Below are 16,252 nucleotides of genomic sequence, written 5' to 3'. Positions count from 1 at the left end.
TCCTATATTTCTATATAATAAGAAGGATAAACACAAATCAAATTCGTTGTTAGCATCGCATCCTGCTAGCTATCTCATTTCGTGACACCCATCAGATAGAGACTTTAGGCTGTTTACCACCGCCACCACCCATTAAGGGTTTATTTAACTACTTCTGCTAGCTAGCTATGGAAAAGGGGTGCCGTTATAGCACGAATCGGATCTCACTTTGCATGTAGGATGCGCGGACGCCTTTGGTCAGGTGAGAAGTGATCGTTGTTGTTTTGACTACATCACCCCTTCTCCATACCTAGCTAGCACCTTTTATACAGCTTAAAAATATGAAAAGAGGGGATTCCCAGCGTGGTAGGCAGCACTAACGTATGAATTTTCTCAATTTTCTTGTAGATAACCACGACTAACACCGCATCTGCCGCTAAGGAAGCCACCGAAAAGGATATATACATCCCCGTCTTTACCACCAACACCTCCATCCTTCCGGCTCCGCCCTGTAACTGGTGCCGCTCGTTAACATACCGCCACCATGCTATTGCCGTACTCAAAATTGAAACTCCCATGTTTGGCAGCTGATATTTTTAGTTTCACAAAAGTGATTAAAATATATTTTTAGGCTTCAAATGAACTCAAAACTTTTATTTTTAAATTAAGCACCAATTACGGTTTCAGATTCGGTTTGTAACCTCCAACCAGATTTAGATAGTGAATGGGGACTAAACGAAGTGGCAAGCAGGCCACTGTTGGCAGCCAAGTTTGAAAATAATAAAATATTTGGTTTATTTGGGAACCAGCATTTACTAGAGCTTACGAATTCTCGTGTTTGTTCGAAAAAAATATCTCGTGAGTTCCGGTTAAGTCGCTGTTTAACTACCACAAGGAATGCTTTTTATAAAACTGCCACTGTAGCGATTAAATTTAATGTCAAGAAGCTCGCGAGCTTTACGAGGATTTCGAGATTCGAGACTCTCGCGAGAAGCCAAGTTCTCGATGCTCGGTTTTCGAAAATCTCCCTTGTGTTCGAGAAGAAATTTTAAGCTTTAGCATTAGCACAACAAAAACATCAGCTTTGAAATCCAGCTAAGAATCACTCTAGCCAATGAATTTTCCTTTTGATTAGGTAGGCAATTGAAAAGTAAAGTTATCTCTCGACAAACAAAAATCATGCTCTACAAATCACTTATCGTACCCGTCGGCGGCTACGCTGACTAGGCCATCTTTTGCGAATGAAAACCGATACTCCGGCTAAAAAAGTAGTTTTATCGGAATCCGCCTTTGAAAGCAAAGGAAGATGGCGGCTCCCACTACGCTGGAAGGTTCAAAGAGAAAATGATTTAAATTCCCTTAATTTTGGTGAAAGGTAATCGTTAATCAAAACACGTGAAAGTCAGAAAAGTACTAATGAATGTACGTATGTGTTAAAGCCGGTATGCCTACTCAGACGCCAAGACCTCAATTTCCATAAATGTATGCATTTTTAAATCTATAAATCAATGAAAAATGATTTGTCTAATATCTAAGCATAAACGATGGCAATAGGGTCCATCATTGAAAGGCAACTAAATATACATACGTCCATATAGGTACATATACACATATACATATGTACATATATTAGATGCATATTTTCCGCCCATAAATTGTTGATGAGCCGAATTCAATAGCAGCATCGATTTCGTACGAAGGTTGTTACCAAAGTGCTATCAACCAAGCATCAAAATAATATGAAATGCAAAGTAAGCCCATCACTCTCATCGCTCTAACTTTTAATGGAGGTGAAATAATGGTCTTATCTTTAATCGAAAGACAATAAAGACATATGCATAATAATTATTTTCACACTTTTTTTTTAAATATTCTAAAATTAGGTTAATGGGTGAACAGCATTTTCTTGTGGCTGGCTGTCGAAAATTGCATAGAACAAACTCGCATCTCCCTCTCTGTGGGCTTACATATCTCCCATTACATTCCATATCGCACTCTCTATCTATTAAATTTAAATTTTTTGCATAATTGATATATATATATATAATTTTTTCAAAAATAAAAATTTTTTTTTATCAATTTTTTTTTATATAACAAAAAAATGTAAGAAAATGACTTTTAAGAATTCTTTTCTTTATATATTATGGTAATCTACGATTAAAATGACTCGCTTTCGCTGTCAGTCATTAATCCTGGTTATTTTAATCGTAGATTACCATAGTATATAAAGAAAAGAATACTTAAAAATCATTTTCTTACATTTTTTTGTTATATAAAAAAAATTGATAAAAAAAAAATTTTATTTTATTTTTGAAAATTTTTTTTCAATTAAATAAAAAAAAATATAAAAAAATGGGCCCACTCCGGGATTAGTGAGGATGATTGCAGAATTGATTGAAGTTTTTTATGAGAAAAAAAAAAATGGCGGAATTCGAAAAATCTCGAAAAACTGAAAAATAAAAAAAAACTTTAAAAATTTTTTTTGTTTTTTTTCCGAAAAGTACATTTAAAAACAAATTAAAAAAAAAAAAAGATCCCAAACGGTCAATTTTTGAAAAAGTTATAGCATTTTGAAAACAAAAAGGTGTTTTTTTTTTTTTACATTCATAACTTTTTTTGAGTCGGATGAAAAAATTTGAAAAATTCTTTCGTAAGCTAGAAAAAGAATAAAAACTTTCAGCCAATTCTAAAGGGGTCGGGTTAAGAATTGGTCGAAATGGGATGGAATACCCCATATGTACCTACTTAAAATTACTTCATCATCATTTTCTCCACTTTCTGCCTCGTATTAAAATGAGTTCGAGGCACTACAACCAGTGCGAGGACTTTTAGAAAGAGAATGTTGGTAGACGAAAAATGAAAATAGTGGTAGAAGTTGGTAGACTTTTTTCCAAGAAAACAATAGCTACAGTTTATATTTGTACAAAACAATTCATAATTTATTGTAAAACAAATAAAGCACATTTCACATAAATAATACTTTTGAAAAAAACATGTAAACAAAACAAAAAAAAATACATACATGTAAATTTGTATATACATTTGACTGGGTCGATTTATTAACCGATATTGCGATATCGATTTTTCGATAGGATTTGGGCTCAGGAAAAAAAGTTCTACTACGTATACCCAAAAAAATAGTTTTCGATCCTGCGAAATTTCATTTTTTTTTACTTTTTTTTCGACTTCGATTTTTAAGATTTTTTTCATGACCTACTAAAAAAAATTTCATTTCATTGTAAAATATTAAAAAATATATATTTTTTTTTGTTTCAAAAAACTGTTATGCAACGTTTTTAGCGGACATGTTTGGGTCGGACAGGGTATACATATGAAAATTTTTTTAGTAGGTCATGAAAAAAACCTTAAAAATGAAAGTCGAAAAAAAGTAAAAAGAAATGACGAAACGTCTAATTAAAACAGCAATTATCCAATGTATCAAAAATATTGCCACAAACTAACCGACTTCGGCATGTTATCGTTTACTTAATACTTTTTTATTTTCGTTCAAAATTATTCACAAAAACTGATGAAAATAGCGAAGAAAAATATTTTCGTGCTCATTTACTAAATTTCCTCCATAAACAAATTTATTTCTTGTCTGAATTTGTGCACAAATTTTTCAAAATTGGTTCGTTTGGCTAGTGTCACCTCTTAATGATATTTGGGTGCGCTCGGCAATTAAATACGTTTACCTAATGATCGCAGTAATTGGTTTCAATTCGAATATATTGAAATGTTGGTAGATTTTTGGGCTTTGGTGGTAGAAGTGGTAGAAAATGAAAATGGGTCAAAAAGTTGGTAGATCTACCAATAAAGTGATAAAGTCCGTGCAATGACTACAACAAATACTTAACTCACTCCCACAGTCTCTTTATTTCGCTATCAGCATTTTAGCGGGTTATTTAGCCCTTTGTTTACAAAAAAGATTTCCGCTTCCATTCTAAGCTTTGTTTGCATACTTTTAGGCGAAATTTAGCGGTGCAGGCACATACATAAATCTGCGTGTTTTTTCCGTTACTATGGTTATAACTTAATAATTTTAGTTTAATTAACTTACGGCGCGTGATTTTTGACGTAATTGAGTTGAGCAAAGTAAAACAATGGAAAATTTGGTAGCTCTTGAGAAGCCCACTTGAAAATTTGCTAATAATAGTTATTAAAATAAATGGAGCTAAAAGTTTATTTTTAAATGTCAATACACTTTTTACAAACAATTTTAAAATATGTTCAAAACTAAGGTGAGAACTCAAAATGCAGGATGAGAAATAGAAGTTGCATACTTTTAGGCGATTTAGTTTTAAGCAAAAATGATATATTAAATGAAAGTTTAATCAAATTTACTTGCTTAAATATAAAGAAAATAAAGCTGCACTTCAATGCAACCTACCCGATATCGGTAAGCATCGGGTAGTAGCAGTGGGCCTAGCACACTGAGGGGCGCTGCTTATCTTACCCATACTTAATATTAAATCCTTGAATCCGCCCTATTGTTCAGGTCGTCGTACTACCAAGATAGAACGCTCAAAATTTCACGAAGAAAAGGAGAGAGATATAGGGAGTACTGGGTTTCAAGCCAAGAAAGATGATATCCCTACAAGCTGACTCAATAGAAGTGGAGAGCGAAAGTAATGGAGTCAATAAGCTCCATAAAGGAGTGTCAGAGGTATCCGAAAACCGAAGAAACGTGAGGATAGATAAGAGTAAGAGTGACTAAGAAATCCCGCAGCAGTAAGAATGTTTTAGTTCTTTAGAGTCGTGGTCAACTGAATTGACCAGAAGCGTAAGCGCTTGGCTTGCGCCCGTAGGTCAAGGTCGAAGGCAGTTCAATAGAAAGCGCCTGGTAAGAGTGACCCTGGCTATTGCAATCATCATGAAAGGGAATATTCTGCTGGCAGAATGGCTGGAGCGATAAGCCCACTTTTGAGAGGCAGACTAGCCGCACGTTGTTGTTGCTGTGACAATTTCCGACGGTTTCGGAGAGAGTTATCGATGTTGATGGAGGTTTGCCGGATATATATAAGGTATGTTACGGTAACAAGCACCGTTAAGGTACTAGACGCATCGACGAGACAGGAGAAAGCAACTACCACGAAATCTGCAAGTAATAAAAACGAGTCAAAATTAAGTATGTGGAAGTGAGCAATAGGCTAAAGGTAGTTAACACTTAGAATGCGGCTTTACACGAGAATATGGTGATGCAGTCCTTGAGTTTGACGCAGTTTAATCGTAGCAATCCCTTTGCCTTTGCAATTTGTTTATGGAAATGATTCTTAGGTTAATGATCAAGATGCAAACTGAGAGGGAAATAACCGAGTAAACCACTTCCATACTTCAGTTCGGCGGGGTTATGCAAAAAGGTTAAGTATATATTATATGTTGACTTTGAGATGCCTAGGGCGAGTTTTTACTAACCTCCGAAGCGTGGCGTTAGTGCACGAATTGAGGTGATAAATGGCGCGAAGATCGTGACGATAACCAATGCGGATGTATGGATGCCATGCGCCATGAAATCTGAGGATGTGCAGCGCGTTCTACAGCGTCAGAACAGAATAAACCGTCCCACGATTTGGAAGATATTTTGCACATCTTGGGCTATGGAGGAAGGTTCGCACTACATGCTTTAAACAGGAAAAGCTGGGACAGAATATGTTGTGCACAGGCCTGGCGAAAATATTCTGGGATACAGGCAGAATTTATCTTCTCCGCTGGAAGAAAAGTCTCTAGAGCAGCAATCATAACACGCTAAAAATGGGCAAGGTAGAAAGGAACCGCGGGAGTTTAAATCAGGGGGCAGGAAGAGGACGTGGACAACAAGCTCAAGAATTCTGCAAGGGTAGTATATTGCCACCTTGCAAAAGCGTTTACTGATTCCGTGGGGATATGACTTAGGACCTGCTTATGCTTGCGTGGATCAAACGGCTGTGTTGGCAGGTGCCGGATCTCGTTGCAGTGCTTATGAAGATGTTCCCTTAACCCCCGTGAAGGCGGGGCTTGATCCAGAATTAGGATATCCTGGTTTATGACATTTTAGAAAAACTGCCTGTTCAGCATTTCGTTATGCTCTTTAATGTTGAGCTCACTGCATCACTATGTAGGTGGTGTTCAGGGGTCATAAGAACCCATTTAATTTATCTAGTTCGTGATATCGAAAAGAAAAAAGTGGAAGTTATGTTAAGGTATGCTATCTATGCTATTTAACATCAGTATTGAGGGCCTTGCGGTACTAGCCATCGAGCAAGAGAAAGAACAGGACCTAACCTTGGCCTCCTGCTACATAACTCACAATATTGAGACTCCCACCAGAAGAATTCAATAGGTTGGCACAAGAAAAAGTGAGTAGAATAGCAAAAAGGATTGTTCCTAAAAACGTCTAGCATTTGGGAAGAGTACAGATTTACTTTATAATATAGGTCTTGGATCTCTTTATAGCGGTTTTCAGTGTGGTCGACCAAACTTGTATTGACATATGCAGTCGTGAGGTCTTTGTGGACTGGATAGGTCACCAATGGGTTAATATGTGATTACTAATGGGCTAAGCTGATTACAAAAAACTATTTGAGACTATTTTTTTTTAAGTAACAAGTAAGGAAGGCTAAGTTCGGATGTAACCGGACATTACATACTCAGCTGAGAGCTTTGGAGACAAAATAAGGGAAAACAAGTAAGGAAGGCTAAGTTCGGGTGTAACCGAACATTACATACTCAGTTGAGAGTTATGGAGACAAAATAAGGAAAATCACCATGTAGGAAAATGAACCTAGGGTAGCCCTGGAATGTGGTTGTATGACATCTGTATCAAATGGAAGGTATTAAAGAGTATTTTAAGAGAGAGTAGGCCATAGTTCTATGGATGGACGCCATTTAGGGATATCGCCATAAAGGTGGACCAGGGCTGACTCTAGAATGTGTTTGTACGATATGGGTATCAAATGAAAGGTGGTAATGAGTATTTTAAAAGGGAATGGGCTTTAGTTCTATAGGTGAACGCCTTTTCGAGAAATCGCCATTAAGGTGGACCAGGGGTGACTCTAGAATTTGTTTGTAAGATATGGGTATGAAATGAAAGGTGTTAATGAGTATTTTAAAAGGGCGTGGGCCTTAGTTCTATAGGTGGATGCCTTTTCGAGATATCGCCATAAAGGTGGACCAGGGGTGACTCTATAATTTGTTTGTAAAATATGGGTATCAAATTAAAGGTATTAATGAGGGTTTTAAAAGGGAGTGGCCCTCAGTTGTATATGTGAAGGCGTTTTCGAGATATCGACCAAAATGTGGACGAGGGTGACCCAGAACATCATGTGTCGGTATCGCTAATTTATTAATATATGTAATACCGCGAACAGTATTCCTTCCATGATTCCAAGGGCTTTTGGTTTCGCCCTGCACAACTTCTTTTTACAAAGTTTTTCTAAAGTTATATTTTGCGTAAAAAAATCAATCCAATCACCATGTTTCATCCCTTTTTGGTATTTGGTATAGAATTATGGAATTTTTTTCATTTTTCGAAACTTTCGATATCGAAAAAGTGGGCGTGGTCATAGCCGGATTTCGCCCGTGTTTAATACCACGATAAGGTGAGTTCAGATAAGTACGTGAACAAAGCTTAGTAAAGATATATCGATTTTTGCTCAAGTTATCGTGTAAACGGGCGAGCGGAAAGACAGACGGTCGACTGTGTCTAAAAACTGGGCGTGGCTGTAACCGATTTCGCCCATTTTCACAAGAATCAGTTACCGTCATAGAAGCTATCCCCTTATCGAACTTCACAAGGATTGGTAAATTTTTGTTCCACTTATGGCATTAAAAGTATCCTAGAAAAATTAAATGGAAAAGGGCGGAGTTACGCCCATTTTGAAATTTTCTTTTATTTTTGTATTTTGTTACACCATATCATTACTGGAGTTGAATTTTGACATAATTTACTTATATACTGTAAAGATAGTAAATTTTTTGTTAAAATTTGATTTTGCTAATTTTTATTTAGCACACATATAGTAATAAGAGTAAAGTTGCTGCCAAATTGCATAATGATAACTTCAACGAATGCGAAATTACAGTTTGCAAAACTTTTACCTTCTTTTAAGAGTGGGCGGTGCCACGCCCATTGTCCAAAGTTTTACTAAATTTTACCAATTTGCGTCGTAAGTTCAACCCACCTTCCAAGTTTCATCGTGTTAGCCGTCTTTGGTAATGAATTGATGCACTTTTTCGGTTTTTCGAAATTTTCGATATCGAAAAAATGGGCGTGGTTATAGTCCGATTTCGTTCATTTTATATAGCGTTCTGAGATGAGTGCCCAGGAAATTACATACCAAATTTCATTACCTCAAAATTTACTCAAGTTATCGTGTTTACGGACGGATGGACGGACATGAATAAATGAATTTCTTTTTTCGCCCAGATAATTTTGATATATAGAAGTCTATATCTATCTAGATTAGTTTATGCCGCTACGTTATGCGAACAAAATTACCATACTCTGTGAGCTCTGCTCAGCTGAGTATAAAAATGATAAAAATCACAAAAACGTCGAATTCTTTAATAATTGACCTTCGACCCTATGTTAAAAAATTACAGCGTTACCTCTTTTATCTTTGCAGATCAAAAATATAAGACAAAGCCAACCAAGTTCAAAAAAACTGATTAACAAAAACAATTAAAACTACAACAACCACCAAAGAAAAATAAAAGGCATTTTGTTGGAGCTCAAGTTGGGAGCTAAAAAAATTAACAAAAACCGCTTGCAGTTGATAAACGTCAGCAAAACAAACGAACTGACCCTTACTCCATAAAACAAAACAAAAAAATATAAAAAAAGGCAAACAAATAGTTAAGTTAAATTTCGTCATAATCACCATTGTTCATGTCACAACAGCAGCATCATGCATTACGCTTCCACCAGCACCCACACCTCATCCTCAACCCACCGCCATTCACCACGCTTAGCAACAACAACGACATTCACTGATGGCCACCATCACACAATTGGCCTTTTAAGCAGCTTCATGCGTCGCTTATTAAAAATCTTGATTAGCTGCATTCTCGTGCCGGCCATGCAACAACACATTCACATTAATTGGTCTCCAATGTCAACGGCTCCCATCTCGGCTAGCATAGTTGCCGTACATGCCGTCACATCTATTCGTCTTTCGGTTGCAACCAACACAACTATAAGCATCGACCATGACGATGTTATATCTGCGCCACCTATGGCGTTGAATGTTGGCTTGGCGACTGCTGCTAATGCAGCAGCTTTAACAGGCTTGGGTGTACGCGCTCCTGTCTCCTGGCCCAAATCCGGTTCACACATGCGACTGACCCAACGCAATAATCATGCGAATATTTCGCTGCTGTTGGATAATCTCTTACGTGGTTATGATAATAGCATACGTCCGGATTTCGGAGGTAAGTGGAACTAAAGAAATTTACTTTTAAAATTAAACAAAAAAATTTATTAATTAAAGAATTTCTGTGATGTACGAAGTGATTATTGTGTCGTTTGCTCAAGGAAATGCTTAATGAGACATTACATGCTGCCCTTTAGTTATCTGCATCCGATTTTCATACTTATGTAGGCTTGCGCTATTAGAGATTAAAAGAGTCAAGGGAAGAAGTTTGACTTCTATCAAGAGGTTGTTTGGTTGGTTGAATTGGCCGATCAATAAAGTCCTCACGTAGACTGAATGTGTCCATAATGTTACCAGAATTTGTTTGACGACCAAACGGAAGAACCCAATCAGAGGCCAGGACATACATTAGCAGTTTTTAGGACCCAGCTTAATTGCTGCCTCGAAATCTGGCAACTCTGCCGCCCCTAAAACCTGTATAGCGCAGGACACGAACATAGAACGTGCTCAACTGTTTCTTCCTTAAGAGGTGGTTCCATGAACAATTCCACTTAACTCAAATTTAAAGCAATTCACAATTTCGCTAAAAGATTACAGAAAAATTCCACTTTCGTAAGTAAAGTACTCTGCGGTTAACTGTTTCTCAGTAGAAATTCTCTCGTTAATCACAAAATTCAGGTCGTCCTACTCACATCTCACACTTTCTAAGTTATGTTTTGTTTTTATTTTCCATTAAAGTCTCTGATGACTCTCGTTATCGTTTCGGAATGAAGTCGAGAAAAATTTTGGAAAATAAAGAGTCATAAATATTCCAAAACAATCCAAATATCACATCGACATAGCTCCGAAAAGGTTCTTAAAGTTATTTCGAAGCCATATAGAAGTTGTATGGAAAATATTCGTAAAACCATTGGGCTATTCACGTAGGCGTACTTGTTAAGTTATCTGCTTATTTGGTTATATTTTTCAACCTATTACAAAAACAAAGTACACAAGACCGGAATAATTTCTAAGAGATAAATCGATAATCATGGTAGCTCAAATATACCAAATGAAAAATTCAAAATATTTTCGGAATATCTTTTAAAGATTTCCGGAATGATATTCGCTGGAAAAATGGATGGTTCAGAATTCGATTAAAGAATGCGTTACTTCAAAAAAAGCTTCACTAACGCTATATCTGAAAATTCAGTTTAGGACGGCTATATATTAAAATAGATCGATTTTATTTTGATGCTTTTCAGCAATACATTCTGACACAAAGCATTTTCAACGGAAACAAATTCAAAAAAGGCATTTTTGAAATTCCTCATTTTTGTAATTCCTCAAAAAAATATGTTTTTTTTTTTAAATTTGCTGATATAGAGCGATTTCGAAAAGGTGCCGAGATAGGACGATCGTTCACAGAGCAGTTGGTATTTGGATCATTTTGTTGTTGTTTTTGTTGTTGTTGTAGCGATAAGCACACTCCTCGAAGGCCCTGGGGAGCGTTATCGATGTTGATGGCCCTTTGCCGGATGCAGATCCTGTACGATCCGGTAACAAACACTATAAAGGTACTAGGCCATATCGCCCTCCCACCGCCTATATCCATAAGGAGTTCGGGGTCGCCAGAGCCTCGACTTTTAATGGAACAGGATTCGCCACGGATAGGTGAGGTTGACAATTGGGTTGGATAAGCTATATATTGCGCTGGGAACCCCTTGAGGGGGTTGCACTACACAACCCCTTGAATAAATTTGGTATTTTAGTCGCGTCTTACGACAGGCATACCTACCGCGGGTATATTCTAAGCCCCCTAATCCGCTGGGGCTGGCACCTTGTCGCGGTGCGGGGGCTTAGTCGAATCATTAGCCGGCCCTTATTGGTGAATGGTTATGTAATAGTACTAGTACAAATACTAGACGATTGCGTTGTATTCCGCTGGTTTGGGGCTGCTGATGAACCATGACCAAGTACTTCGAATCTCTTAATCTAGGAGTCCATGCGAACCATTTCGTTTTTTTTCTGGTCTATTTTAGTGGTTTTTGGAACTAGGTTCGTAAGTACTCCGAAAAACAGCCTAAAAAAATTTCAAAGTTCCATCAAGAAATAATATCAATTTCGAGATTACTTTCGATAAAATTCCGAAAATATTGGGAAATAGTCCCTCGAGGCTATTTCGAAAATTATGTAATACTAAATTCTTCTCCAAACGCGCTCTTTCTCCCTCCCCTCTCTCACTCTCTTTATCTCCCTCTTCCTTTACCCACCGGTTTCCATCTCGTTCATATTCACCACTTTCTCTATCCCTGGCGGCCACCGTGGTGTGATGGTGGCGTGCTCCGCCTACCACACCGTATGCCCTGGGTTCACACCCCGGGCAAAGCAACATCAAAATTTTAGAAATAAGGTTTTTCAATTAGGAGAAAATTTTTCTAAGCGGGGTCGCCCCTCGGCAGTGTTTGGCAAGCGCTCCGGGTGTATTTCTGCCATGAAAAGCTCTCAGTGAAAACTCATCTGCCTTGCAGATGCCGTTCGGAGTCGGCATAAGACATGTAGGCCCCGTCCGGCCGATTTGTAGGAAAAATCAATAGGAGCACGACGCAAATTGGAAGAGAAGCTCGGCCTTATATATCTTCGGAGGTTATCGCGCCTTACATTTATTTATTATACTCTATCCTTCTTATTCTTACCTCTCGATATGCAGAGCAGGAACGTCCTCTATATTTCCTTCTCATCTCTAAATTCCCCCATCTTCTCGCTTTGCCCAGTTATCACCAGTTTTCTCAGTTGGATTGTTAGCTTCGGGATCTTTTGTTGACAACAATTCGATAATTACATACAAAAAAGCTTCCAGTACAGAGTCTTTTAAGTTAAGTCATCCTTCTTTTAACCTCTATAAGTAGGTCATTAGGTTTAGCTGTAAAAATAATATATAAAAAATTGTATCTTCTTCATCACCACTGCCGATGGCAGTTATATGGGTAAATGTAAATGAAATTAAATTTGACGTTTGTACAAGGGAGTCGATGATGCCATAATCTTATTGCCAATTTTGATAAGCTGCAGAGCGTCTACTCTTAATCAACTTAAAACCAATAGCACATTACTATTTATTTTAATATTGAATCATCAACATATTTCATACGAATACTTATTTATATACAGTTGAGTAAAAAAAAAAACCGTAAATGCACCAATAGCTTCATCAACTTAATCAAAACCGAAGTTGTGCAGATGTCCTTGTATCCTTGCTATGAGCTTAGGCTAAGTAGAGTCGAAGTATTTGCAGTCATACATAAGGACATTTGTACAAACACAGATAATCCCTCAGCGGAAGTCATGACACCAAATGATATAGTTTCTATTTGTTTGAAGGAAATTAGACGCTAAATGGCTAAAATGAAGGAGAATTTTCTCTACCGCGCTTAGTACGCTTATTCCCATTTTCCTGCAAACATCCGCTCGCCTTTGCTTACGCATAAATTTTGAAAAATCCAAAAGGCTAATGATAGAATGCGCCTTCACAACCACCAATTTCCGATAATTTTCAAAATTGGCATTTATGAAAATGTCAGCTAAGACGAATAACGAGAACACATCAAGGTTGCGCCTGCAATGTTCGCTATCAAATTAATCAGCGGCGAAAGGGAAAGTCAGAAGAGTTAGAAAGGGACATCAATGCTCTATGAGGTTTGTACCAATTTATACATGATAGAATTGCTTTCAAAATGGATGTTGTGTTAGGGGGCATACATATATCAAACACTAAGAAATGTATAAAGGGCGGTAAAGCCAGCAGTCAAATGAGCTTCGAAGCTTTATGTTTAGCAGCTTCTCTTATGACAACTTTATGGCTTCCTGCTGTAGTAAATGCGTGTGCTTGAGCAGCGTGACGGAGGTGTTGACGCGCGTAAATTGCTTGACATTAGAAACGCCTGTCATGAGAGTTAATCTATATTCATATCTATAAAAAAAAGAATGTATGCATTTAGATCCATATGCATTTTGTGGACCCCTAAACAAATTCGCCAATTTTTATCAAACTTACAGGGAAGCCTTGTAGCAACCAGGAAGCGGACCATGGTCCGCCTCTTAAATAGTTCTTTTTAAATTGAGATTTGCTTGAAACTTTATACAGAGGTATCTCTTTGATTAAATTTGAAATTTTTTGTCTCTCCAGAAAATGGACCAAAAGCCGAGCTAACCGTTTGACAACATTAATATTTCAGAAACTTTTCTTTTCAGAAAATGACCCATGTGCTGACCTTTTCTTAAGCAGTGCCATATACTTAAAATTTGGATTTGGTACTCATGTAGCTTTTTGAATAGGGTATTGTAACGACTTTTGGGGATTTCTGATCACTATGCACCTTCTGTTAACATTCGAATCGTTGAAATGTCGAATAAATAACTCCAATATTCAGTATTATCTTTATTGAGACTACTTTGGGAGTAGTACTTCACAACTATACTTCACTACTAGCGTGTTTAAAATCAAACTGTTTACTGATTACGGATTCCTCCTCTTGCGCTGCTTTTATACCCTCGGTTACCTCGTTCGCCCATTTCTCCTTAGGTCTAGACGTTTCACGCACATGCCTTCTAGAAAAGTTGTATGTCATTCTTGGTTATTTAGCTATATACATGTATATCTGTAGTTTATGCTTTTCTTCTAGACATATGCGTGTGTATGTGGGAGTAACAACTTCTGCTCTTAGCTGCCGGCTACATACATATATGTATGTACGTGAAATGATCTCTCTGCATCAAGCTGCTGGTTATGTGTATGGAATATTCTTCGTTGCCTTGTACATAAGGGTAGCTGCTTGCTCTAATGTGTACATGTAAATAAGTGCTGCTCCTTGCTGTTTTTGTTGTTGTGATTATTTACTAACAGCATAGTGATGCCAATGTTCGCCACAGTATTATATAGGAAACTTTTCTTTCTGGAAGTGGACCAGGGACCTGTTTTAAAAAATCGTATGTATGATGCGGGGTTGGTGGATTGATGTTAGGAAGAAAAACGTTCAGTGAAAGAAGAAGAAGAGAGGGTAGAAGGATAGGAGCCAGTGGGAGTGGTAGAGAGGATGGAAGTGGAAGAATATTAATCACTAGTTAAAGTTCACTAAAACTAATATTTCAAAAAAAAATTGATTTATAAGTTTATCTAGTATGTAAATAAAATAGGAAGGTGTGTTCGAACCAACCAGTCTTTTACAAATAACACATCTTAATACACAAATACACAAGGCGCTGAGAGAGCTTGCAAAAATTGGGGGTAAAATTTTGAAAATAGAACCATGCTTTAGCCAGTATATATCCGGAACGCTCTGGTACAACTTTTAACCCTTCAAACCTTTGGGTATCTACATTTAATCTCTCTTACAGCTTACCGAGGAAAAAGTCAAAGCTCCTTAACAAGTAAGAACCATATTTTGTGTGCGTCATAAAGGAAGTTAAAGATGTTTCAGTTTTAAAGCCATTGAAATCCCTTACAAAGTGAAAACGTATTGGTTTCGGGATTCCCAAATACTTTCAGCAACTTACTTGACATCAGCCTCGACCGCTTACTATAAGTTTATCTCTGATTCAATATGTTCTTTATTTTACCTATCGATATGGATCCGCCAACTATTTACACACCCAGTGTCAAATGGCGGATATGAGTCTGAGTCAATAATTACTTTGGACTCGAATGTTTTTTATGCGATCCTAAAAGTCTGAACACATTTATGAGCAGGGGTCCAAACTGTTCTTCCTTTTACAGTAAAAATCCTTGAGAAAAAATTATTTCTGGACTTTTAATTTATAATTCCGAAAATAAAAGTTACACCCGGGATCAGGCAACTCTGCCACCCACAACAGCTGGAGCAGCTGACCTGGCGAGCGCAGAACACGAACACATAACGCGCTCAACCGTTTCTTTCCGTAGCTCACACTTCCGCTGTTACTGGCAAGGCCTAACTTTTAAGCATGTGACGCCAGAAAGCAGTGTCCTGTTAGTATGCCCATCGCGCCCTTAAGTCTTCTCTCTTCAGAAATATGAACCACTTTGTGAGTCTTATATCGTAGGCTTTGCACATGATCTACTTGATGAATCATATGCAACCCCTGTCCCCTTTTGATTTGAATTGGGAGGTCTATCGTCGATACAGGGAGTGTTGAACCCTCTTTTGTTAACTCATCATGACGCTGCAGAAATCTGTCGAAGGCTGCTTTAAAATCGACGAAGAGGTGTCCCTTTTTTCGCTGGTTTTTTGGCGCGTTGTTAAAATCTCGTCGATGGTAGATTTACCAGGTCTGAAGCCGCACTAATAAGTTCCAAACAGCCAATTAACGGTGCCCCCCCCCCCCCCATCTTTCACACAATACCCTTTACAGGACCTTATATGAGATATTAAGAAGGCTGATTCCGCGACAGTTGGCGCAGTTTGCAGGATCCCCTTTCTTGTGGACGGGGCAATGAAGACTTAGAATCCAACCGTCAGGCATGCACTCGTCCGACTATATTTTGCAAAGAAGCTGATGCAGGCAAACCATCAGCGGCCGCGGCCTTGTTGTTTTTTAATCTGGTTGTTGCTGTTCTGACTTCGTCATAATCGGGTGGGGGGACATTAATTCCAACACCATCGCTGTGCGATACATCGCTTTATCCATTTAGGAGGGCAGAGAAGTGTACACTCCATAATTTAAGTACTCTCTGGATATCGGACTTAAAACTTACCATCTGTTGCCGAATTTTTTGGTAAAATTTGCGGGCGTTATTCCTGGACGCTAAAAGTTCAAGCTCCTCGCATTCACGCCTTTCTGCCTCGGCTTTTTTCTTCCTGAAAAGACATTTCGCTTCCCCTTTCAACTCGTGGTAGCGTTTGATGCAGTGACCAGTACGCCTAAATTGTTTGCTAACACCAAGCTTATGGCAGAATTTTCTAACCAAA

At 37.8% G+C, this 16,252-nt stretch overlaps 1 protein-coding gene across 6 annotated transcripts in view; it reads left to right on the top strand.

Annotated features, from left to right (window-relative positions):
• Positions 1-16,252, top strand: part of Grd (Glycine receptor) — a 98,229-nt gene that overhangs the window by 35,270 nt on the left and 46,707 nt on the right. For all 6 annotated transcript variants that reach the window (XM_067787940.1, XM_067787941.1, XM_067787945.1 and 3 more), the window contains exon 2: positions 8,583-9,387. In XM_067787940.1, the coding sequence (XP_067644041.1) occupies positions 8,865-9,387 (523 nt within the window). In that variant the 5' untranslated portion in view covers positions 8,583-8,864. The remainder of the gene's footprint in view (positions 1-8,582; positions 9,388-16,252) is intronic.

This window comes from Eurosta solidaginis, chromosome 5, assembly GCF_040869045.1.
Source record: "Eurosta solidaginis isolate ZX-2024a chromosome 5, ASM4086904v1, whole genome shotgun sequence".
NCBI classification, from domain to species: Eukaryota; Metazoa; Arthropoda; class Insecta; order Diptera; family Tephritidae; genus Eurosta; species Eurosta solidaginis.
The sequence above is the reverse complement of the archived record's forward strand: the minus strand, read 5'-3'. Positions and strand labels throughout refer to the sequence as shown.